Source organism: Budorcas taxicolor, chromosome 23 (genome assembly GCF_023091745.1).
Source record: "Budorcas taxicolor isolate Tak-1 chromosome 23, Takin1.1, whole genome shotgun sequence".
Classification (NCBI taxonomy): domain Eukaryota; kingdom Metazoa; phylum Chordata; class Mammalia; order Artiodactyla; family Bovidae; genus Budorcas; species Budorcas taxicolor.
This window is the reverse complement of record NC_068932.1, coordinates 5,577,108-5,603,139: the sequence shown is the minus strand read 5'-3', so window position 1 is coordinate 5,603,139 and position 26,032 is coordinate 5,577,108. Positions and strand designations below refer to the sequence as shown.

At 36.7% G+C, this 26,032-nt stretch overlaps 1 protein-coding gene across 1 annotated transcript in view; it reads right to left on the bottom strand.

Moving 5' to 3' along the window:
• PCDH15 (protocadherin related 15) overlaps positions 1-26,032 on the bottom strand; it is an 898,514-nt gene that overhangs the window by 59,107 nt on the left and 813,375 nt on the right. Inside the window, exons 28-29 of the mRNA XM_052660663.1 lie at positions 19,076-19,291; positions 4,100-4,188 (exon numbers count right to left, since the gene is read on the bottom strand). Coding sequence (XP_052516623.1) covers positions 4,100-4,188; positions 19,076-19,291 — 305 coding nt within the window. The remainder of the gene's footprint in view (positions 1-4,099; positions 4,189-19,075; positions 19,292-26,032) is intronic.

Genomic DNA, 26,032 nt, shown 5'->3' with positions numbered 1-26,032 from the left:
CAGACTCATTTCAGATGTTTTGTAAATTTTTCATGGAACTATTAGGCTCCTCCACACCAAAGCAATAACTACATCAATAAAGTCAATAAAGTCCTAATTTCACTGAATTTTCATATTGTATTTAGAAAATAAGAAGCATTTGACCAACTCTGAGACCTAAGTTACCAATTCTGATTTATATTCTAACACAATATTTCTAAATTATTTTATCTATATTTTTGAAAATGCCATTTCCACAGATTCTTACCATTTAAATTTTAGAATCCCAAGCATCTTTTATTTATATGAGCTTCATGGTGAAGTGAAAAGAGCAAGGAGGAAGACACAAAATGCAAACAATTCTTAGCTTCTTTAGACACTATTGCCAATCATTTATATGTTATAATAAGATCTCCTTAACCTTACCCTCACAGCTATTTCTCCTATGCCTTAATCTCAAGAATTTGTAACAGAAAAACAATGCTCATAAAGAGATAAATACTAAGATGCTTCAAAACGCAAACATGTGAGGCCACTCGTAAGGGGCACAAATTCCCATTATGGGAGAATTTGCTGAATATTTTAATATAATTAAAAAGATATGTGTTTCGTAGCAAAAGATCATTTGGTTACTTCTATAAGCATTACAAAGCAAAGTAATAAAAGAAAGAAAAAAAAAAAAGAGCTACTTAAGCCAGTTCCAAGAAAGTGGGAAGTAATTATTATCATTCCTATAGCAGCTAACATTTACTCTTTGAGCATTCTATTTTCCAGGCATCATGCTCTTAGTTATCAGACGACATTGATACCTTATGAAAAATCTTCCCAATTGTGCATGGATTTATTAGATCATTACATTTTTCTTTAATCTACTGTCCCATTTTGTGCTGATTTTGTGCTTATCAGGAACACTTTGGATTATGATCTGGCCACTTCCCTAGTGGTTCAGCAGAAAAGAATCCACCTGCAATGCAGGAGATGCAGGAGAAGTGAGTTTGATCCCTGGGTCAGTAAGATCCTTGGAGGAGGAAATGGCAACCCTCCCGTATTCTTGCCTAGAAAATCCCATGGAGAGGAGGAGCCTGACAGGCTAAAGTCTGGGGTCTCAAGAGTCAGACACAGCTGAGCGACTGAAAGCACATACAAAGGAGAAAAATAAAAGTGAGGATCATATGGAGTTTGTTTTCCCATCTTAAGATAGAGATGTCTCAGGAAATACAGAAGATGCCTTTGAAGGTGAGGCGACTTCTCTAAGAATACCTACAGGAAACATATATATTGGTTAGTCTGATCATTGAAATAATAAAGTCCTATTTTTAAGTACCACGTTGGCACCCCTCCTGTCTACTTCGTCTAGGTGTATGCTTTCATTATGCCCTCCATTCTCTCACCCCCAGCCCTGGGACATGGAGCATCTGGGGCTTCATGGTGCTGAATCAGATCTAACAGTCTTTATCGCTACTTCCATCTTCTATCTACTAACGTTGATTTTGAGAGGAATCGTAATGACTACAAACTATATGATTCCAAGGATATGATCTTCTGGAAAAGATATAACTATGGAGACAGTAAAATGATCACTGATTTCTGGGGGTTAGTGGGAAAGGTTTGAATAGTTGGAACATGGAGGATTTTTTAGAGTAGTGAATCTATTCTGTATGATATTACAATGATAGATTCATTAGTCCAAACCACAGAATATACAACAAAGAGTGAACACTATGTAGACTATGGATTTGAGATGATTACGATATGTCAACATAGGTTTATTTATTGTAACAAATGTACTATGGTGCAAGATATGGATAGTGAGGGAAGCTATGCGTGAGGGGGTGTGGAAGAAGAAGTATATGGGCATTCTCTGTATCTTCTGCTCTATTTTACAATGACATAAAACTTCATGGACAAAGTCTCTTTTTAAAAAGGGATCCAAAATTTTTGTCCTTAAAAATCTTTAAATTAACACATATTGTAGAAAACAAACAAGAAAAGACATCTTGTAAAAGGGAATCTGGCATGCACCTGCTATGCTTACTGCACTGGTAGATTTAGGTTTACTTATGTGGTTAGTCACTCAGTCATGCCTGACTCTTTGCGACCCTTTGGACTGTAGCCTGACAGGCTCCTGTGTCCACGGGATTTTTCAAGCAAGAATTCTGGAGCAGGGTTGCCATTTTCCTCCTCCAGGGTATCTTCCCAGTCCAGGGATCAAAGTGTCTGAGTCATTGTGTCTCCTGCATTGCAGGTGGGTTCTTTACCCACTGAGCCATAAGGGGAGTCCCACAAATTTATGTTTAATTCTATCTAAAGGAACACAAGATCGACACCACACTAGTTTGCTTGAATCCATAATCCATAATCTGACCTCCATTACTAAACTATATTCTTTGAATAGAACATGCCAAAACTCTGAGATCTCTCTGCCTTACCCTACTGACTTTGGGTCACTAACTTCATTTGCATAGAATATCTATTGTTCATTGAATGTTCACAATTTTCATAGTCCTAGAAGAGTCCTAGATGGCTTATATTATTTAGTTCTCACAATATTCAATGAAAGGAGTTTTATCTTGTCAACAAATGGTGAAATTGAGTCTGGGGAAGATTAAACTATTTGCCCAAGCCTTTGTTTCAAAGACAATATTATATGAAGTCAAAACTTCTTTCAAAGATGCCTGATTTTTCTTTTTAAAATCTTCATATCTATTAAGATGAATAAATCATATAATTGCTATGAAATTATACTTTTACATTGCCATTTTCATTTTTTTATAAATTTTGTCTCAGAACATCATGATTTTGCTTGCACAAAACTTTCATTCAGGAAAATGCATCAGATGCTTACTATATAACTGGAATTATAGTAGTGAAAAGTAGATTTCCTATCTTTATAAAGCATATGTTAAGTTGATATATAATATAAATATTAAATATGCTTTGAACAAAAGCAGGTGTTGAAAAGAGTGTCATCTCTTTTGGATGGTGTAATCAGAAAAAGCCTGTTCCAATAGAAGACATTAAAACAGCTAAGAAACGAGCACAATTCTAACTTTTTTCAGGTGTAATCAGCTACTATTTAATAAAAGTTAAGTGTATATAAACCACTTTTACAGAAGTAAACAAGATACTCTCTGATCGCTATTTCATGCTTAAATGTTGATAATCACCTCTTTCATAGGATGTTTTATGTGGCAAAGAAAGGATAAATTTTGTGAAGCACCAGTAAGTAATTCTTGCAAAGCACATATGCCCTTATTATAGGATAGTCACTCATGTCTTAATCCAGTGCCTATTGTATTTTATTTGACACATAGTTAGTAGCAGGTTATCTGACCATCTACAGTTTCTTCTGGCAACACAGAAATATAAAGATGTTTTACTTGAAAGAGGCAAATTGACAGTAATTGACATCAGTCAAGTTGAATTCAATAGAAGACAAGGAATAACTAATAAGTATCACTTTAAAATTATTAAATGATACAAGCTAGGTTAGGGTAGTTAAGGGTGAAATAGTAAAGACATGTTAATATTCCTTGATACTATTTAGAATATTAGGAAATTGTGAATTAATAATCACAGTTTTGAGACAACACTAACATATTCAGCCATGTAGAGTACACACTGTTAAAAGGTAGAGGGACATGACATGCATTTTAGAATGAAAACATGAAAGAATTAACATTCTTTTAAAAATTATAAAAGAATAAGTTTTAGCCATTTAGACAGATCACTCTGAGAAATAGCATTTCCTGGACTAGTTGGATTGCTGAGATAATGAGCTTTTTGAAGACTCTGGAGCCACAAAATAAAGATATGTACTTTAATAGTTATGCTTATTTCTTATGTACAGTATTTTGAGTTTATGTTGACCCATCAGTCAAAACATTCTGAATAATAAGATCTCACATCTAATTTTCATTCTTATTTGAGGAATCTTAGATCATCACAAACTTCAAATGAAGTTACATGTTTCAATAAAAGAATGACCTAAATTTAACTTTGAGAAGGTATTTTAAAAAATGTGCCTTTAGTCTGAACATTGTAATAATCAAAATGACCTAATTCAGTAAAAACCTGTAGCCATATGAAAACAAATATGTAAGTAAAGGAAAACTCTTACCCTGTAAGGTCTTCTATCTTTTTTTCCACTAGAGTAGGGGGCACATTAGAAACAATGACTTGCATATCCAGCTGATTGACCACAGAGACCTGAAAGACAAAAATATAACTCATTTGGCTTTTACTCGTTAACATTTCTATAATCAAATTAACATTTTTCTTTCCTACTATGCAAAGACATAGTGGTTTCCAATTTAAGCATAAATGGTATTTCTAACTACATCATCTCTGTTATATATGTTGGAACAGGTTGGGAATGACAGAATAGTCACTTACTTAGATGTTATAGAAGCCTAAGTGACTTCGACTATTCTTGGTTTTGCATTTGTTTTCTTGACTTTTAAAAGAGCATAAACAAACGTGGTTTTGTACATTTTTAAAAAAACTTGGTTATTTAAGAACTCTCAGGAAAATGGAAAACTAAGCTTTTAGATTTTATAAATCCTAAGAGATACTTTATTCATTGTCATTAAGAATCTGGGACATGGAGAGTTAGAATAATTCATTCCATGAGATCACCAACTAGAGAATCATGTCTGCATTAGCCAACTTGGTGTAGATAAAGAGGTATGCACATATAAACTCGGGCTTCCCTGGTGGCTCACTGGTAAAGGATACACCTGCCAATGCGGGAGACACAGATCTGATCTCTGGGTCTTGAAGATCCTCTGGAGGAGGAAATGGCAACCCACTCCAGTATTCTTGTCTGGGAAATCCCACAGACAGAGAAGCCTGGTGGACTATAGTCCACTAGATCACAAACACTAGATCACACGACTTAGTGACTAAAACAATGACAATACATAAAAACTTCAGATGGGGCTGAAATAAGCTAATTTAACACTGTTTATGAATCCATTCTTTCATGTGATATTTACAGTCCCTTCTATGTTCTTATTTAGAAAAATGGAAGAAAAATAATAGCATTTATTCTCTGCTAACAATACATGTTTTACTGTTTCACTTAAAAGTACAGGAATCAATGGGCTTCCCAGGTAAAGAACCTGCCTGCCAACACAGGAGATTGAAAAGACATGGGTTCGTTCCCTGGGTCAGGAAGATTCCCCTGGAGCAGGGCTTGGCAACTCACTCTAGTATTTTTGCAAGGAGAATCCCATGGACAGAGGAGGCCAGTGGGCTACAGTCTATAGGGTTGCAAAGAGTTGAACAGAACTGAAAGTACTTAACATATGCATACACACAGGAATTGACACTGATTTAATTCTATAAATCATTGTATCTGGTAGTCACAGTATCATTCCATTGTTTAAATATGAAAATTTTTTAAATATTCAGTTTTAAAATATGTCTCTAATAAAACAGAGACATTAATATCTTGGTCCCAATTAAACACAGGCTCCAGAACATGTGCTCTTTTATTACCCAGACATTAAAAAAATGTACCGTCCTACATGTATATTATACACAAGTGCCGTTGGTCAGTTACCCAGTTGTGTCTGACTCTTTGTGACCCCATGGACTGCAGCAGGCCAGGCCTACCTGTTCCTCACCATCTCCCAGAGTTTGCCCAAGTTCATGTTCATTGCATTGGTGATGCTGTTCAGCCATCTCATCCTCTGGTGCCCTCTTCTCCCTTTCTGCCCTCGATCTTTCCAAGCATCAGGGTCTTTCCCAATGAGTTGCCAGTTTGCATCACATGACCAAAATACTGGAGCTTCAGCTTCAGCATCAGTCCTTGCCAGTGAATATTCAGGGTTGATCTTCCTTAAGATTGACTAATTTGATCTCCTTGCTGTCCCAGGGACTTTCAGGAGTCTCTCCAGCACCACAGTTCAAAGACATCAATTATTTGGCATTCTGCCTTCTTTACAGTCCAATTCACACAACCATGCATGACCACTGGGAAGACATAGCCTTGACTATATAAACCTTTATCAGCAGAGTAATGCCTTTGCTTTTCAACATGCTGTCTAGGTTTGTCATTGTTTTCCTGCCAAGAAGCAATTGTCTTCTGATTTCTTGGCTGCAGTCACAGTCTGCAGTGATTTGGAACCCAAGAGGAGGAAATTTGTCACTACTTCCATCTTTACTCCTTCTATTTGCCATGCAGTAATGGCAGTTTGCAATATTAAATTTTAAAATTAAAAATATGTATCTAATATTATACACAATTACAATTTTGTAAATGCATATACCCCAGAACTATTAATTTAGTACTCTGGATTAGGCATATTTAGCACTATATATCTGAATATAATTTTGCTAGGGAATAACCATGTCTTGGGCTTCTCTGATAGCTCAGGTGGTAAAGAATCCACCCTCAATGCAGGAGACCCTGTTTGATTCCTGGGTTGGGAAGATCCATGGAGAAGGGATAGGCTACTCCAGTATTCTTGGGCTTCCCTGGTGGCTCAGCTGGTAAAGAATCTACTTGCAATGAGGGAGAACTGGGTTTGATCCTGGGCTTGGGAAGATCCCCTGGAGTAGGGAAAGGCTACCCACTCCAGTATTCTGGCCTGGAGAATGCCATAGACTATAGAGTCCTTGGGGTCACAAAGAGTCAGACACCACTGAGCGACTTTCACTTTCAACCTCATGTTTACATATATTTTTTATATAAGCCCCAAGTTCTCTGCATATAGTTGCCCATAGATGGCCTATCAGAAGTCATAAGCTCAAACTTCTTCAGGGACAAGGCAGATAACCTAAATGAGGAAAGCTGTCAAAAGTATGAAACAATAGGGAGAAGTGGCAGTCTCTCAAATCAGAGAGCATATTACTCTGAAGAACTCAGCTACTGCTCATCTCTACTGAATATTGTGATGTGGATAAATAGGCCCAGATCTGCTGGAGTTTTCCATCTTTCAAGGAAAGAGATAAGATGTGAAATATTTACAACTAATTTGAAATCTTTCAAGCCATAATGTGGGTCTAATAATTCATGTGTGCAGATAGACTATATTGAGCCAGGAGTCTATCTTATCATCACCTATCAATCAGCGAGTTGCTAACACTGGCAGTTCCAACCTGTATCTCTAACTCATTATAGGTATCTGGGATCAAATGTTTAAATTTTCCTTAAACACGTACATGAATCTTGACTGTGTCCTCACACACACACACACAAATCTAAGTTCATTAGAAAAAGGGGATTATCACAGTTTTTTTGTAACTCTATTTTATCTTTTTGCATCACTCCTGAATAAAAAGGACCAACATTACATATTACATATAACATTTTTTTTGTTATTTGTTTTGCTTTCTGTTTTAGTTTTGAGTAGTAAAAATAGATGATAAAAATCTCTAGAAAAATCTATATGAGTTTTGTGAAATTGTGTTTCCTTTATTCCTTCCTTCCCTCTCTTTCTTCTTTCCTTCCCTCTCTTTCTTCCTTCCTCTCTTCCTCCCTTCCTTTTTCCTCTTTCAATATGGGGTGAGAGAATGTTAAAAAAAAAAAAAAGATCCAAAACAAAAAGCCTGAAACAAATAGTAATCGTGGACTCTTTTCTAAATAAGATCAGATTTCTCAGCTTCTTTTGGAGTTTGATGGAACCATATGATGATGAAGTTCTGACCAATGGAAGTCAGTGCAAAAGAAGAAACAAATACTCTTTAATCTGTCCCATGTGTCAACCTTCCCTTTCTTTGGCAGTATCTGTTTGAATAAAGAAGCCATAAAGCAGGACACAGACACATGATGGAAGGGAACTGAGCCACTGAATCTCAATTTGCAAGAGCTGTCAAGAACATCAGCCGACCATATATGCTCTCATTGTTGGGTCATGCAAAAACAAACCTTGTTAGTTTAAACCACTGAAATTTTGGAGTTTTCTGTTACACAGTCAGCCTATCAAAACAAACACCAGGGATTAATTACACATGGTTGAGCGATTTCCACTAATTGTAGATCAATGAAACACTAGAATGTGTTATTCAGTATGGGGTAAAGGTAAAATTTCCCTTTGCATAAATAAGTTCTAAGTTTTGAAGGTTGTTTTACAAGTAAAGTATTGGAATGCAGTCAATTCATGTGCTGGGTACTCTATTTAGAAGCAATATTTGGCCTTGAAGTTATAAGTAACTCTATCATTTATGTTTAAAAGACTGTCAGTACTTTCTCTTTATTCAGAAGGATAAATTACTTCAAAGATAATTTTTAATTTGTTAAACAAACTGAATCAAGATTTAAAGTCCTCTGGAATATATACATATTAAGCTTATAATTTCTCAAAAAGATTTTTTGAAAATGATTTGAAAACATGATGTTGTACACTTAAAATAAAAAAGTAATGCATTTTTAATTCTGAAAAAATAAAAAGTCAGACTGCATTTAACTCTAGAAGTAACTATCTCAGACATATCTACAAACAGATTTAAAAATTAAAATCTCTGTAAATGTATTGACATACACATATTATTTATGTAGAACATATATACTTTGTGCATATGAAGACAACAAGCTATTATAGTTTAAATTTTGATCTTCCAAAAATTTCCATGTCCTTGAATCATTGGTTTCTTCTATCATCTATAGCAAAGATATTTATGATTATTAGATTTTGTTTATATTACTTTTTCAGTAACGCCTATATGCAAATATTCTTAAAAATGCATTTCAGTTTATTATAGTAAAATTTTTTAAATGTTGCTTTAAAATTGCTTCATTTAATTATTTATGCCTTAATTACTAATGACACTTTTTCTAAACATCTTTTTTTTGGGGGGGGGGTGATTTGAAAAAAAAAAAAAGAAAAAGCTAATATTTGTGCAACACATAATTCCAAAAACAAAGATTCTGAATCTTTTAAATTATTTCTCATAAACTTCTGATAATTCTTTTTTTTTTCTATTCACTTCTCTTTTTTTTCATTTTTTCTTCTGAGCTTTTATTTTTTAATTTTACTTTATTTTACAATACTGTATTGGTTTTGCCATACATCAACATGAATCCACCACAGGTGTACATGAGTTCCCAATCCTGAACCCTTCTCCCACCTCCCTCCCCATACCATCTCTCTGGGTCATCCCAGTGCACCAGCCCCAAGCATCCTGTATTCTGCATCAAACCTAGACTGGTGATTCATTTCTTATAATACATTATACATGTTTCAATGACATTCTCCCAAATCCTCCCACCCTCTCCCTCTCCCTCAGAGTCCAAAAGTCTGTTCTATACATCTGTGTCTCTTTTGCTGTCTCGCATACAGGGTTATCGTTATCATCTTTCTAAATTCCTTATATATGTGTTAGTATACAGTATTGGTGTTTTTCTTTCTGGCTTACTTCACTCTGTATAATAGGCTCCAGTTTCAATACAGTCCAAAATAAACATAACGTGAGACCAAAAAAAAAAAAAAAAAAGCCAGATATGTATAATTTTCAATTTTCTGGTAATCATAATAGAAAGAGAAAAAATAATAAAATTAATTCAATAATACACTTAACCTAATATAATCAATATATCATCATTAGTCTGTCTAGAAAAAGTGAAAATGTTAGTGGGTCATTCCTGACTAACTCTTGTGACCTCATGGACTGTAGCCTGCCAGGCTCGTTTGTCCATGGAATTTTTCAGGCCAGAATACTGGATTTGGTTGCCATTCCCTTTTCCATGTGATCTTTCTGACTCAGGGATTGAACCCATGTCTCCTGTATGGCAGGTAGATTCTTTACCATCTGAGCCACCAGGGAAGCAAAAAAACTTATTAAGGAGAGTTTTTATATGTTTTTCATACTAAGTCTTTGAAGTCCAGTGTGTATTCTACACAGTACGTCTAAATGCAACCTAACCACATTTCAAGTGCTCAGAAGCCACATATAGCAAAGAGTTAACACAATGGACAGCAAAATTCTAGAGATTCACATAGTTTCTTGCTTGGTCTGGTCACTGTTTCTTCCTAACTGGTTTCTGGTGCAATCTTACTTTTCTTGAAAAAGAAGAGGTATCTTAAGTACTTTTTTTTTTTTTTTTTGCTTTCAAATGATTGTGTATGTTGTTTGCAAACTCGAAACTCAAGTGATAGTTTCTTCAAGATTAGTTTCAATGTAAAATCTAAAATCATGTTCAGTTACACTAAAATAACCTTATCTGTCTTGCATTTTGAATGGACCTTTGGCCTATGAATTTTTAAAGTCATCTTGCTTTGGTCATTTGGAAAGTATTGGTTCACTGAATATTGCCAGTTTTTCAAATATTGACACATTACATTACACAATACCAAGAAAAAAATCACATTCTTTAATATTACCACTGATTTCATCAGAAAAATCTCTCAGTAAGTAATGGCAAGCTGTCAGACTCACAGTGGTGAACACATGCTTCCCAGTATACTAATTTGTACTTGAAAGCTTGAATGTCATCATTAACAACAAACACTGTCAGTTGTTTTCCTTGAATTGACAGTCTCACCTCATTTAATTTTTTGTAAATGCCCATCAAAAATTCAAGTCTGAATAACCATAGTTTATCTCTAAGTTACTTTTTTTCAAATAAAACACTATTCCTTGAAAAAAGCAGCAAATTCAACTTGCATAGAGCTTTTCTCTGAGACAGCATGAAACTTTCATACACATCAGAAGTGCTTTATACCTACTTCTTTTTTTATTATAGAAAATATTGAAAATGTTTTAGTCAAGAGTTGATATTTATTAAAAGTAATAAGTTTTACAGCCTAAATAAGGGCATTCTTAGTTGAAACAGGCTTCCTTTTTTTTTTTTTTTTTTTTTTTTTCCTGTTTATGTATGGCTATGAAGCCATAGCCATTTTTGCGGCAGGGCAAATGCAACATGGTAAAAAGGCAAATCATGTCCTAGTATCTTCATGAAAGGAGCTTTGATCTCATGGACCCTGAAATGATTTGGGGTTTCTCTGGTTCTCATGGTGGAGAAGCAAATGGCAACCCATTCTAGTATCCTTGCTTGGAGAATCCCAAGGACAGAGGAGCCTGGCAGACTACAGTCCACAGGGCTGCAAAGAGTCAGACATGACTGAAGTGACTTAGCATGACATACAGGTTTTCATAGACTACCTGTGAGAACTGCTAACTTACACTGCAAGAGACGGGCCATTCATTCACTGAACACATAGGAATTTAGTACTCAATCTATGATAGGAATTATTCTAGGTGCTTGAGATATATTAGGGATTAAATTAATTTCTTAAAATGTCCTTATAGAGCTTTTCTGAGGGAAAAAACACTAATATGATAAGCCCATTATAAAGAAAAAACAGCTAAGTATACAGAGATGCAGTATGTTGCAGTATTAACTAGGATGATGAGAGTATGCTTCATTGTGAAATACATTGTTACAAATATTTAGAAGAGATAAGGGAGCTAGTCCTGAACAATGCAAGGAAAGAATATTGTAGGTAGTGAAAGTGAAAGTCACTCAGTTGTGTCTGATTCTTTGCGACCCTATGGACTATACAGTCTATAGAATTCTCTAGATCAGAATACTGGAGTGGGTAGCTTTTTCCTTCTCCAGGGGATCTTCCCAACCCAAGGATCGAACCTAGATCTCCAGCATTGCAGGTAGATTCTTTACCAGCTGAGCCACCAGGGAAGTGCATTATAAAATTCTCTAAATTGAGAGCATTTTTGACTATTGGAGAAATAGCAAACTGGACAATATTATCAGGTTTGAAGGAGTTACAGGGAGAAGGGTAGAAAATGGATCATTGGAGGTCAGATTACCAAGGGCCTCATGGTCTTCTATAATCTAAGAATTTCTCTGAAAGAATCAGCTGATATTAGAAAGTTCTAAGCAGATAGATAACAGAACCTGAATTACATTTTAAGATATCACTTTACTTGCTATATTAAAGCCAGACTTTAGCAGGGCAAGAAAGAAAGCATACGAGCAAGTTAGTGAGTTTGTGCAATGATAAAAGTGAGTCATGATGCTTGATCAAACAAACTGTAACAGCAGAAGTATTGAAAAATGTGAAGATAACACACATATGAAGTATATGTATGTTACAGTGTATATATACATATATACAACAATATTTACTCAGGAATTAAATGTGTGGTTAAGTAGAGAAAGGAATTAAGAGACTAAGGAAAATACATGGACAGAGGAGCCTGGTGTGATACAGGTCCATAGGGTCACAAAGAGTTGGACATGACCAAGCACATTCACACACACACACACACACACACACACACACACAAGGAATTCAAAGTTCATCTGGTCATAGAGCAAAAATTGTGAAGACTATTGTGTCCTCTAACACAGGAACGCGGGCGATTGCGATGGCGCACAGAGCGTGGCCAAGAGGAGATACCCCACGTCCGAGGTCAGGGGCAGCGGCCAAGAGTGCCAGGCTGCGACGGCGCAGGAACGGCTGAGAGGATCTACCCCACATCTGAAATCAGGGGCGACGTCCCGGAGGAGTACCCCCAGGTCCAAGAAGCAGTGGCTGCTCGGGAACAGGAGGGCCTAGAGGGGCTATTCCACTTTCAAGGTCAGGAGGGGCAGCGGTGAGGAGATACTCCTCATCCGAGGTAAGGAGCAGCGGCTGCGCTTTGCTGGAGCAGCCGTGAAGAGACACCCCACGTCCAAGGTAAGAGAAACCCAAGTAAGATGGTAGATGTTGAAAAAGGACATCAGAGGGCAGAAACACTGAAACCATAATCACAGAAAACTAGTCAATCTAATCACACTAGGACCACAGCCTTTTCTAACTTGATGAAACTAAGCCATGCCCGCGGGGCAACCTAAGACGAGCGGGTCATGGTGGAGAGGTCTGATAGAATGTGGTCCACTGGAGAAGGGAATGGCAAACCACTCTAGTATTCTTGCCTTGAGAATCCCATGAATAGTATGAAAAGGCAAAATGATAGGATACTGAAAGAGGAACTCCCCAGGTCAGTAGGTGCCCAATATGCTACAGGAGATCAGTGGAGAAATAACTCTAGAAAGAATGAAGGGATGGAGCCAAAACAAAAAAAACCCAGTTGTGGATGTGACTGGTGATAGAAGCAAGGTATGACGCTGTAAAGAGCAATATTGCATAGGAACCTGGAATGTCAGGTCCATAAATCAAGGCAAATTGGAAGTGGTCAAGCAGGAGATGGCAAGAGTGAATATCAACATTCTAGGAATCAGCGAACTAAAATGGACTGGAATGGGTGAATTTAACTCAGATGACCATTATATCTACTACTGTGGACAGGAATCCCTCAGAAGAAATGGAGTAGCCATCGTGGTCAACAAAAGAGTCCGAAATGCAGTACTTGGATGCAATCTCAAAAACGACAGAATGATCTCTGTTCATTTCCAAGGCAAACCATTCCATATCACAGTATTCCAAGTCTATGCCCCACCCAGTAATGCTGAAGAAGCTGAAGTTGAATGGTTCTATGAAGACCTACAAGACATTTTAGAACTAACACCCAAAAAAGATATCCTTTTCATTATAGGGGACGGGAATGCAAAAGTAAGAAGTCAAGAAACACCTGGAGTAACAGGCAAATTTGGCCTTGGAATGCAGAATGGGGCAAAGGCTAATAGAGTTTTGCCAAGAAACTGCACTGGTCATAGCAAACAACCGCTTCCAACAACTCAAGAGAAGACTCTACACATGGACATCACCAGATGGTCAACACTGAAATCAGATTGATTGAATTCTTTGCAGCCAAAATGGAGAAGCTCTATACAGTCAACAAAAACAAGACTGGGAGCTGACTGTGGCTCAGATTATGAACTCCTTATTGCCAAATTCAGACTTAAATTGAAGAAAATAGGGAAAACCACTAGACCATTCAGGTATGACCTACATCAAATCCCTTATGATTTTACAGTGGAAATGAGAAATAGATTTAAGGGCCTAGATCTGACAGACAGAGTGCCTGATGAACTACAGAATGAGGTTCGTGACATTGTACAGGAGACAGGGATCAAGACCATCCCCATGGAAAAGAAATGAAAAAAGCAAAATGGCTGTCTGAGGAGGTCTTACAAATAGCTGTGAAAAGAAGAGAAGCAAAAAGCAAAGGTGAAAATGAAAGATAAGCTTCTGAATGCAGAGTTCCAAAGAATAGCAAGAAGAGATAAGAAAGCCTTCCTCAGCGATCAATGCAAAGAAATAGAGGGAAAAAACAGAATGGGAAATACTAGAGATCTCTTCAAGAAAATTAGAGCTATCAAGGGAACATTTCATGCAAAGATGGGCTCGATAAAGGAGAGAAATGGTATGGATGTAACAGAAACAGAAGATATTAAGAAGAGGTGGCAAGAATACACAGAAGAACTGTACAAAAAAGATCTTCATGACCAAGATAGTCACGATGGTGTGATCACTCACCTAGAGCCAGACATCCTGGAACGTGAAGTCAAGTGGGCCTTAGAAAGCATCACCATGAGCAAAGCTGGTGGAGGTGATGGAATTCCAGTTGAGTAATTTCTAATCCTGGAAGATGATGCTGTGAAAGTGCTGCACTCAATATGCCAGCAAATTTGGAAAACTCAGCAGTGGCCACAGGACTGGAAATGGTCAGTTTTCATTTCAATCCCAAAGAAAGGCAATACCAAAGAATGCCCAAACTACTGCACAATTGCACTCATCTCACATGCTAGTAAACTAATGCTCAAAATTCTCCAAGCCAGGCTTCAGCAATACGTGAACCGTGAACTTCAACATGTTCAAGCTGGTTTTAGAAAAGGCAGAGGAACCAGAGATCAAATTGCCAACATCTGCTGGATCATGGAAAAAGCAAGAGAGTTCCAGAAAAACATCTATTTCTGCTTTATTGACTATGCCAAAGCCTTTGACTGTGTGGATCACAATAAAGTGTGGAAAATTCTGAAAGAGATGGGAATACCAGACCACCTGACCTGCCTCTTGAGAAACCTATATGCAGGTCAGAAAGCAACAGTTAGAACTGGACATGGAACAATAGACTGGTTCCAAATAGGAAAAGGAGTATGTCAAGGCTGTATATTGTCACCCTGCTTATTTAACTTATATGCAAAGTACATGATGAGAAACACTGAATTGGAAGAAGCACACACTGGGATCAAGACTGCTGGGAGAAATATCAATAACCTCAGATATGCAGATGACACCATGCTTATTGCAGAAAGTGAAGAGGAACTAAAAAGCCTCTTGTTGAGAGTGAAAGAGGAGAGTGAAAAAGTTGGCTTAAAGCTCAACATGCAGAAAACGAAGATCATGGCATCTGGTCCCATCACTTCATGGAAAATAGATGTGGAAACAGTGTCAGACTTTATTTTTTGGGGCTCCAAAATCACTGCAGTTGGCGATTGCAGCCATGAAAGTAAAAGATGCTTACTCCTTGGAAGAAAAGTTATGACCAACCTCGATAGCATATTTAAAAGCAGAGACATTACTTTGCCAACAAAGGTCCATCTAGTCGAGTCTATGGTTTTCCAGTGGTCATGTATGGATGTGAGTGTTGGACTGTGAAGAAAGCTGAGCACCAAAGAATTGATGCTTTTTAACTGAGGTGTTGGAGAAGACTCTTGAGAGTCCCTTGGACTGCAAGGAGATCCCACCAGTCCATTCTGAAGGAGATCAGTCCTGGTTGTTCTTTGGAAGGAATGATGCGAAAGCTGAAACTCCAGTACTTTGGCCACCTCATGTGAAGAGTTGACTCATTGGAAAAGACTCTGATGCTGGGAGGGATTGGAGGCAGGAGTAGAAGGGGATGCCAGAGGATGAGATGGCTGGATGGTATCACTGATTCGATGGACGTGAGTCTGAGTGAACTCTGCAAGTTGATGATGGACAGGGTGGCATAACATGCTGCGTTTCATGGTGTTGCAAAGAGTTGGACACGACTGAGTGACTGAAGTGAACTGAACTGATAGGCAGAAGAGATGTGATGAGGAAGAGAAGATTAGCAAACATCAATCAGGTCTTTGGTAGACATTCAAGTATAATTCTGTATGTACATGTTGATACATGAATTTTTTATTCAAGAACGAGCTTCAGAGTGAAGATATAAATTTGATTTTTTAAATATATATAGGTAATCTTTTAATGTTGTGGGACTAAATGAGTTTATGAGTCATAGGGTGAAGATAGAAAAGAGAATTAATATCTGAGCCCTAAGAAACACTGACTAAAAGGTCAGGGGAAGAAAATGACAGCAAAAAATGACTGAGAAAGACTGAGCAGTGAAGGAAGAAATAAAGAAAAGTGAATGGCGGCCGGGAAGCCTAGCAAAGGTAATATCAACCAAAGGTAGTTAATGGTTTAAATAAGACGGAGATTCAGATTACCAGTGCTTTTAATAAGAGAAAGTCATTGATGATGTTGGCATAAGCAGTTTTGGATGAGTGTTGGGAGAGAAATTTTGATTTAAAAGGTGTTTAAGAGAGGGTTTCCCTGATGACTCAGCAGTAAAGGATCTCCTACAATGTAGGAGATTATAGATTTGATCCCTGGGTTGGGAAGATTCCCTGGAGAAGGAAATGATGGTCAAAGAGTGGGTGGTTTGGAATGGAGGCTATAAAAGGAGTGTCATAAGTGGCAATGGCAAAAAATAACTCAGGTTTTAAGCGGTTGCAACAGGATGAAAAGTAAAGCCATTGGAGGAAAGGCATTCAAGCAATTGCAAGTTCAGGATATTGGAAGAATCCTCTTTGTGTATAATGAAATTATCAAAATGTAGGAGGATTGTTGGAGAAAGTAATAGTAACTCGGGAGCCAAACTCATTGAGATATATTTGGGATTGACCAAGGCTTTGGAGTCCCAGGAATGAAGTAAGGCAGTTAGTGACAGTCAAATGATGAAAATCAAAGCTGATTCTGAGGAAGGAAGGAGGGCCTAGAGCAGTGGTGTTGCACACTGAGGATCCTAGTCTGCCAGCAGGTAGTATGAAGACTGACAAAAACAGAAAAAAATACAAACAAAATCTTCTGCTTGAGGAGGCAGTAGCAGAAGTAGTGTCCTCAGGGGAGAATCAGATCTGCACTAAACAAGAAAGTTTTATCAAAGTTAAAAACTGTATCTTCATTCACTCTTACTGAATTTTTTTCAATGATTTCCCATAAATTTTAGGTGAAAAGTTCCAATATTTTCAATATGTTCTACACCTTATAGACTTCCATCTCCAGCCCTGTCTCATTCACTTTCCCTCCCTCACTGCCAAGCTGAGTAAATATTCGTCAGTTGTTGAGAACTGTCACGATTTCCCTTCCTTCTTGGTTCTGGCACTAGTTGTTTTCTTTGCATAAGTCATTTCTCTCCATGTCTTCCTTCTCTTTTCTGAAAGGATTTCAAATTTTATCATAAATGCATTGTGACCTGATGTGAAGAGCTGACTCATTGGAAAACACTCCTGATGCTGGGAAAGACTAAGAGGAGAAGGGAGAGACAGAGGATGAGATAGTTAGATGGCATCATTTGCTCAATGGGCATGAATTTGAGCAAACTCTGGGAGACGGTGAAGGACAGGGAAGCCTGGTTCGCTGCAGTCCATGGGGTCATAAAGAGTCAGACATGACTTAGTGACTGAACAATAACATATTTTGCTAGGAAGATTTCCTTGTATAAATATTGTGATTTACAAATATATCACATTATGATTATTTTGAATTGAATCTTTCTAAATATATTTTGGATAATTTTAGAGGTATATCTTAAATTTCCATACTATAGTGTATACAGTCCAATAAGAAACCCACAAACTTAACATTGCTTATGTACATATCATATAGATAACTTATATAGTTATATTTTATTTATGTTTTTACAATATTGTAGTAGCCTTATTATTCAGCCTTAACAGGAAGATAAATGACAATATGACTTTATATAAGGTTTACAGGTCTTATTTTGATTTTAAAGAAATCTATGCCAACCTTAATACTTTGCGTATCAAAAGCTTTTTCATTTACATTGGCCTTTGTTATAAATGAGAATGTTCTGGCCTTCATATCCATCATAATCATGGTGGTTGGTCTTCACCATTATCTAAGAAGAAAAATATTTGATTTATGTTGCATCTGAGTGAGAGAAAGTTGCCCAGTTGTGTCTAACTCTTTGCGACCCCATGGATGATAGTCCATGGAATTCACCAGACCAGAATACTGGAGTGGATAGCCTTTCCTTTCTCCAGGGGATCTTCCCAACCCAGGAGTGGAACCAGGGTCTCCGGCATTGTAGGTGGATTCTTTACCAACTGAGCTATTGCATCTATTTGATGTTTAATCTTGTCCTGATAACTAAATGAGAACAGTGGAAATTGAAGATTTAATAAAGTATAAATAGCAAAAGAAAAATTATACTTTATGTGACAAATATTTCCAGTAACAATGATATTTATAACTTTTACTGGTTTTATCAGAAAAAAAAAAAGTCTAAATAATCTACCCTTCTAAAGCAGCAATTTCATAGGATAGATGCTTTGGTGTTGAGTATTTTGAATAAATGTCAATATCAGACTGTCTTTGTTAATAACCTACCACTGAGCTTATGTAAAGCCCAAGAAACAATAGAAAAGTGATTATTGACTGAAGCCAAATATATTGATAATTTAGTTAAGGGTCGCCAATGTCATTAATGAGGAGTTTGGTAAAAGAAGGAGATCACGTCTGCTGGAACATAAATTTGCTCTAATACATTTTTTGTTTCCTTAATTACAAAAGGCCTAAAAGTAATTTAAATAGTAATGAAAGTTTCATACATTTTAATTTCTACAGCAAAACTCTGTGAATCATTTTAAAATTGTAAGTAGCTCCAGCCAACTTTATATTAAAAATGAGATCTTCAGACCAAACAGAAAACCAGTGCTTAAGACAATGCTGTCACAGTCATATTCAAAAACAACATGATTAATTTCTGAAATGTCAAAAAAATAAACCACCATAAAGCTCTAATTTTTTAATACTCTAAACTATATGTAGTAACAACCTGAATGAAAGTTAATCACATTGATGTTTTAGAAAACCTATTTCCAATATTTAAAAGTTCTAGGTGTTGAAACATTAACCCCTGGCTAGTACTGCACATACCCCCTTTATCTGAAGTTTTATCTACTCACCAGAACATCTGTTTTGCCACTTAGCCCCTTCCCATAGTTGTCAGTTGCGATGACTTGAAACTTAAAGTAAGACCGTCTCATGTTATGGAAGAGCATAGCCGTTTTGATAAGCCCTGTGTATGTTTCCACCACGAATCCTTCCTTTCCCTCTTTAATTGGTGGTATTATGAGTCTGTATGCCACGGCGCTATAATTGCCAGTATCTTTATCAGTCGCCTAGGAGGGAAAAAGAACAGGTTATGAATAAGCTGGAAAGAAAGAACCTTTATGAAAGAGCTTATTTCTGGTTGCAAGACTACTGTTTCTTAGGTAACAATAACACAATAAAGTCCTCCTAAAGTTATATTTTTCTAGGTACCATTATATAGATGTATAGACTTTGTATACACAGGGTTGAACAACTGTTATGAGAAGGATAATGACTACTGAACTGTGAATACAAGGGACAGACACTAACTCAGTCCCACTGATGAACCAAGTGTTTTGATTGGCATGTTTAATGGTATCAGCACTGGGCTGAGATCCAAATTGTTTTAAGGATGGGACTGTTTACCTAACCATTGTCTTGTGTAGTAGGCATAGCATGTAATTGTGTTTTTGATCTATTTCCTAAAAGGAAAAAAAAATAAAGTTATGCACTAAAATATTTCAGATGACACCAGGACAATATTTAGAGCTTTTATAAGTCTAGAATTATATAAAGAGATCCTGATTAGTAAATGCCATATCATAAGAGAGTATTAGAATACTAATTCAGCTTCTTTTTTCATCAGCTTGTATCCTGATTAACCAGATTTGTCCCTGGTTGTAAGTACTTATGATCTACATGTTAAGGTTTCTTCACACTTAGAAATTAAAAAGAAATAGTTGCTTAGAATATATATATATATTTAAAATAAAGTTGGGAGCATAGTAATATTAGCCTGGTTCTTTTGTTTCTACTTCAGGGAAATATTTCAGACTGCCAATTTGTCACAGTGAAACATCTGAAAGAGGAATGGTGGATATGATAATTTTAGTGAATTTATACAAGGCTATATAACTTTATTTGTGATACTAGATATGTAACATTTAAATTTTAATTATATTATTATTATCTGATTATTATTTTTAAATATTATTATTAAATATCAGGTATCAAGCATTTATGATTCATCATTACAATGCTAAGAATTCCATAAAAACAATTTTGTTTAACAAAAGTAAAACTCTGCAAGCAATATATTATTCTAGTACTTATATTAGTGTTGTCCAACAGAACTTTTGACAATAATGGAAATGCTCTAAATGTCCTCTGTCCAATGCAGTAGTCACAAGCCACAGAACATCTGAGATGAGGCTAATGTGACTAAGGAAATGAAATGTGAATTTTGTATTAAATTTGAAAAGCCAAAGGCTACAGAGTAAGTGGCAAAGTTTGGCTAGAAATAGTTACAATAATAGTAAATAATAGAAAATGTGTGTTGAGATTCAGCACAAAATTCAAAAGTTTGAATCTCCAACTTTAAATTCTATATATGTGCTTAACAATTTAAAACATGTCAGGATAACTCTAACCTGAAGTAAAAAAATCCAGATACTTTCCTTTGGGACAAAATATTTCTTGAAATTTGAAAGTTAAAAATCTCAGTTTTAGAATAGGACAAGGTCTAACTATCAATTCATCTTTTTAAATGCCCTGTATGTTTTACATAATGGCAGAGCTTCACTTCTGTATTAGAGGAATAGGAATTAGATTCCAACATAGGTCACATTATCACTATACAAAGAAGAAAAAGAAAGAAAAAATAGTTACCAAAGTGTTTATTTTAAAGCTTTAAACCCAAGTTTTTATTCATTTAACAAAGTATAGAGTGAGGAAAAAAAAGAACATTCCCAATTAAAATTAAAATGAGTTTGGATTAAGTAATCAAAGACATTTCTTTCATATACTAGGAGCAATTTTAAGACATACTGAATCACTCAAAAATATGGTTGAATATTATTCTTTTACTTATGATTAACATAAGCATTCTCTTTGAAATAAACTTTTTACCATTAATGAAACTTTACTGAGGTACAAGAAACTGGCACAAAACATGTACAAATCATAAATATACAGTTCAATAAAAAATTGCAGACTATACACATCCAATGAGCCAGCACATACATCAAAAAATAAAACATTACCAGGATCCCAGAATGTTCATCATATCCTTCCAGCCATACTCTGTTCCCCAGAGAAACCACTACCCTGATTATCAACACCATTGATCAGTTATGCTTATTTTTAAATGTTATCTTAATGGGATCATAATGTATGGTCTATTTTTTGTCTAACTTCTACATAGCTTTTTATTATAAGATTCCAAACCTTAATATTTTAAAACAAACTCTGTAACACCGTAGAAAAGAATAGAAAAGGCAGTTACAGCAAAATCATTTTGATTGTTTTTATTGCTTTGTATATTAAGCTTCTTTGCACTGTTCTTACTGATTACTTCCAATTTCAATAAACATGCAATTTTGGTTTGCTGTATTGCTAATTTACTAAATTACTATAGTGGCATATTTTGCCTTAACAGATTAAGATGTTTTTAAACATAACTTTCCTGAAATAAATAATCATTTAATGCAAAAGTTTGGGTAACTCAGAAGTATCTTTTAAGCATAACTTTCCCTCATACATTAGCAGCAAATTAACGAAAGTGAGATACAGAATTAAAAAAAAAATAATCATGTTTACTGGACTACTTTTTTTAATTGAATGAAAGATTTCTTAAATTCTACAAAAGTTTCACACAGATTATTTTCTATAATCCCATCAGTTCATTTCATTTCATTTCAGTTGCTCAGTCATATCTGACTCTTTGTGACTCCATGGACTACAACACACCAGGCTTCCCTGTTCATCATCAACCTCCAGAGCTTGTTCAAACTCATGTCTGTTGAGTCAGTGATGCTATCCAACCATGTCATCCTCTGTCGTCCCCATCTCCTTCTGCCTTCAGTCTTTCCCAGCATCAGGGTCTTTTCCAATGAGCCAGTTCTTCACATCAGGTGGCCAAAGTATTGGAGTTTCAGCTTTAGCATCGGTTCTTCCAATGAATATTCAGGACTAATTTCCTTTAGGGTTGACTGGTTTGATCTCCTTGCAGTCCAAGAGATTCTCAAGAGTCTTCTCCAACACCACAGTTTAAAATCATCAATTCTTCAGTGCTCAGCTTTCTTTATAGTCCAACTCTCACATCCATACCTGCCTACTGGAAAAACCAAAGCTCTGACTAGATGGACCTTTGTTGGCAAAGTAATGTCTCTGCTTTTTAATATGCTGTCTAATCAAACTGATCACAAGGACCACAGCCTTATCTAGCTCAATGAAACTATGAGCCATGCCATATAGGGCCACCCAGATGGATAGGTCATGGTGGAGAGTTCTGACAAAACATGGTCCACTGGAGAAGGAAATGGCAAACTACTACTTCAATATTTTTGCCTTGAGAAGCTCATGAACAGTATGAAAAAGGCAAAAAAAAAAAAAAAGAGAGAGAGAGAGAGAGAGATAATTCCACAATGATCCATTTTTTTTTCCCTTCTACTCCTACATTGGCCTTCTCTCCTTCCCCCTCCCCACGGGTAACCACTGGATTCTTCTCTATATCTGTGAATCTGCTTCTTTGGTGATTTTTAGTTTTTTTTCAACTGTATAAAACCATGGTCATATGTATGCTATTTGTAATGGCTCCACTTAAAATTTCTGATTCTTTTAATAGATTTGCTCCTCTTTGGAATCTGAGAAGATCTCATTTCAGAATACAGTTATGAGGATAGTTGCCAGGATCATTAGGATTCTTTCAAATCTCTCACCTCTCTCTCACATTCAGTTGAAACTAGCAAGTTAAAATGTGAATGATAAAAATTCCATAAGTACACTACTTGTGACCATTTTAAAGGATTTTCAGTTTTAACTTTGTCTATTTAATTTTCAACAAACACATGGTTTTAGACCAAAACTTATATACAGTTGACCATTGAACAACATGGATTTGAACTACAGATGGTTCAGTTAATGCCAGTGACTGAGGCAGGGTCATACTTAAAATTAGCAACCAGTAAAGTGGCTGACTTAATTTTTCTGGGCTCCAAAATCACTGCAGATGGTGACTGCAGCCATGAAATCAAAAGACACTTACTCCTTGGAAGGAAAGTTATGACCAACCTAGACAGCATAAAAAGCAGGGATATTACTTTGTCAACAAAAGTCCGTCTAGTCAAGGGTATGGTTTTTCCAGTGGTCGTGTATGGATGTGAGAGCTGGACTATAAAGAAAGCTGAGTACCAAAGTATTGATGCTTTTGAACTGTGGTGTTGGAGAAGACTCTTGAGAGTCACTTGGACTGCAAGGAGATCCAACCAGTCCATCCTAAAGGAGATCAGTCCTGGGTGTTCATTGAAGGGACTGATGTTGAAGCTGAAATTGCAATACTTTGGCCACCTGATGCAAAGATCTGACTCATTTGAAAACACCTGATGCTGGGAAAGATTGAAGGCAGGAGGAGAAGGAGATAACAGAGGATGAGATGATTGGATGGCATCACCGACTCAATGGACATGGGTTGGGTGAACTCCGGGAGTTGGTGATGGACAGGGAGGCCGCAAAGAGTTGGACACAACAGAGTGACTGAACTGAACTGAACTGAACTGAAAATGCTCTTTAAAACACAAGGTCTATTTATCTTACTTATATAATGTTATGTTATTGCTGCTTTGGTGAGCTAACATTTATTGACCAATTATGGTTGTTCAGGGGCTATGTAAATGCTTTTCATTCATAACTTCATGTCATCTTTTCTACTGAGCAAGTTTTATTGCTGTTAATTCATAGGTGCAGAGATGGAGGCTCAGAGAGATCAGTGATTGGCTCACAACCATAAAGATGTGTGTTAGTTGCTCAGTCATCTCCAACTCTTTGAGATCCCATGGACTGTAGCCCACCAGGCTCCTCCACCCATGGGATTTTCCAGGTAAAAATACCGGAATGTGTTTCCATTTCTTTCTCCAGGGGATCTTCCTGACCCAGGGATAGAACCCAGATATCTCACATTGCAGGCAAAATGTGAGCCACCAGGGAAGCCCTCACATCATAAAGATAATTGATAGCAAAGTTGGGTATATATTACACTAAAGCCTATATTATAATCACTGCATTAAATATGTCAGACTAAGTATCAGAACTAAAATTCCAGTGAAAGCAACACTGAAAGCTAGATAATAAGGAAAGGAGTACGCCAAGGCTATCTATTGTCACCCTGCTTATTTAACTTATATTCAGAGTACATCATGAGAAACGCTGGGCTGGATGAAGCACAGGCTGAAATCAAGATTGCTGGGAGAAATATCAATAATCTCAGATATGCAGGTGACACCACCCTTATAGCAGAAAGTGAAGAACTAAAGAGCCTCTTGAAGTGAAAGAGGAGAGTGGAAAAGTTGGCTTAAAACTCAACATTCAGAAGACTAAGATCATGGCATCTGGCCCCATCACTTCATGGCAAGTAAATGAGGAAACAGTAGAAATAGTAACAGACTATTTTTTGGTGCTCCAAAATCACTGCAGATGGTGACGGCAGCCATGAAATTAAAAGACATTTGAAAGAAAAGTTATGACCAACTTTGACAGCATATTAAAAAGCAGAGAGATTACTTTGCCAACAAAGGTCCATCTAGTCAAGGTTTTTCCAGTAGTCATATATGGATGTGAGAGCTGGAATATAAAGAAAGTTGAGCACCAAAGAATTGATGCCTTTGAACTGTGGTGTTGGAGAAGACTCTTGAGAATCCCTTGGACTGCAAGGAGATCAAACCAGGCAACCCTAAAGGAAATCAGTCCTGAATATTCATTGGAAGAACTGATGCTGAAGCTAAAACTCCAATACTTTGGCCACCTGATGTGAAGAACTGACTCATGGGAAAAGACCCTGATGTTGGGAAAGACTGAAGGCAGAAGGAGAAAGGGATGACAGAGGATGAGATGGCTGGATGGCATCATTGACTCAATGAACATGAATTTGCAGAAACTCTGGGAGTTGGTGATGGACAGGGAGGCCTGGTGTGCTGCGGTCCATGGGGTTGTGAAGCGTCGAACACGACTGAAATATTGAACTGACTGACTGAACTGAAACGATCTTAATAATTTTTCCTAAACATATCAAGGAGATAAGAAAATAAGTATGAAGGTCAAAAACTAACTGAAAACAAGGATCTAGACAGTTTAGTACTGATAGTAAGTTCACTTACAGGGTTTCTGTTGATCCAAGTGAACTTAAAATTTAATTTAGGAGGTCTTGAGTGGCTCAGAGAATAGGAGGCAAGATCAAGGCCCCCTCATAGATGTACATCTAATAAGACTCCAATCTGAAGAATGCTAAAGGTGGATGAGATGGCTGGATGGCATCATTAACTCAATGAGCATGAATCTGCCTAAACTCTGGGAGTTGATGATGGACAGGGAGGCTTGGCGTGCTGCGGTCCATGGGGTTGTGAATTTTAAAGGTGAATGAGAATTTATCTCCCCTTCCCAGCCACCACTGCCACTGCCACCCAAAAGTAAAAAGAAAACTGCCTTGCTAAACCTTGATGTTGAATGCAGTGGAGAAAAAACAGAAAGCAAAGAAACCCAAACTTTATTGAGACTCAATCTATAACCAACACAAGCCTTTATCAGCATTTGCAACCTTTATTCACACATCACTGATTTCTCCAGCTCACGGATAAGTCATAATGTTATCAGTTTATAAATTCACTAGTCCTGAATTCTACCTGAATAAACAGAAGAACCACAACTGTGAATTTGATTTTTAATGATAACAGTCTAGCTTTCTCACAGGAGCAAACGCTTTTTCAAAAAAGTTATCTACAATCTATGCCTCAAATAATTCTAACAAATAAACTCCAAGAAAGATGAAAAGTTAAAGTCAG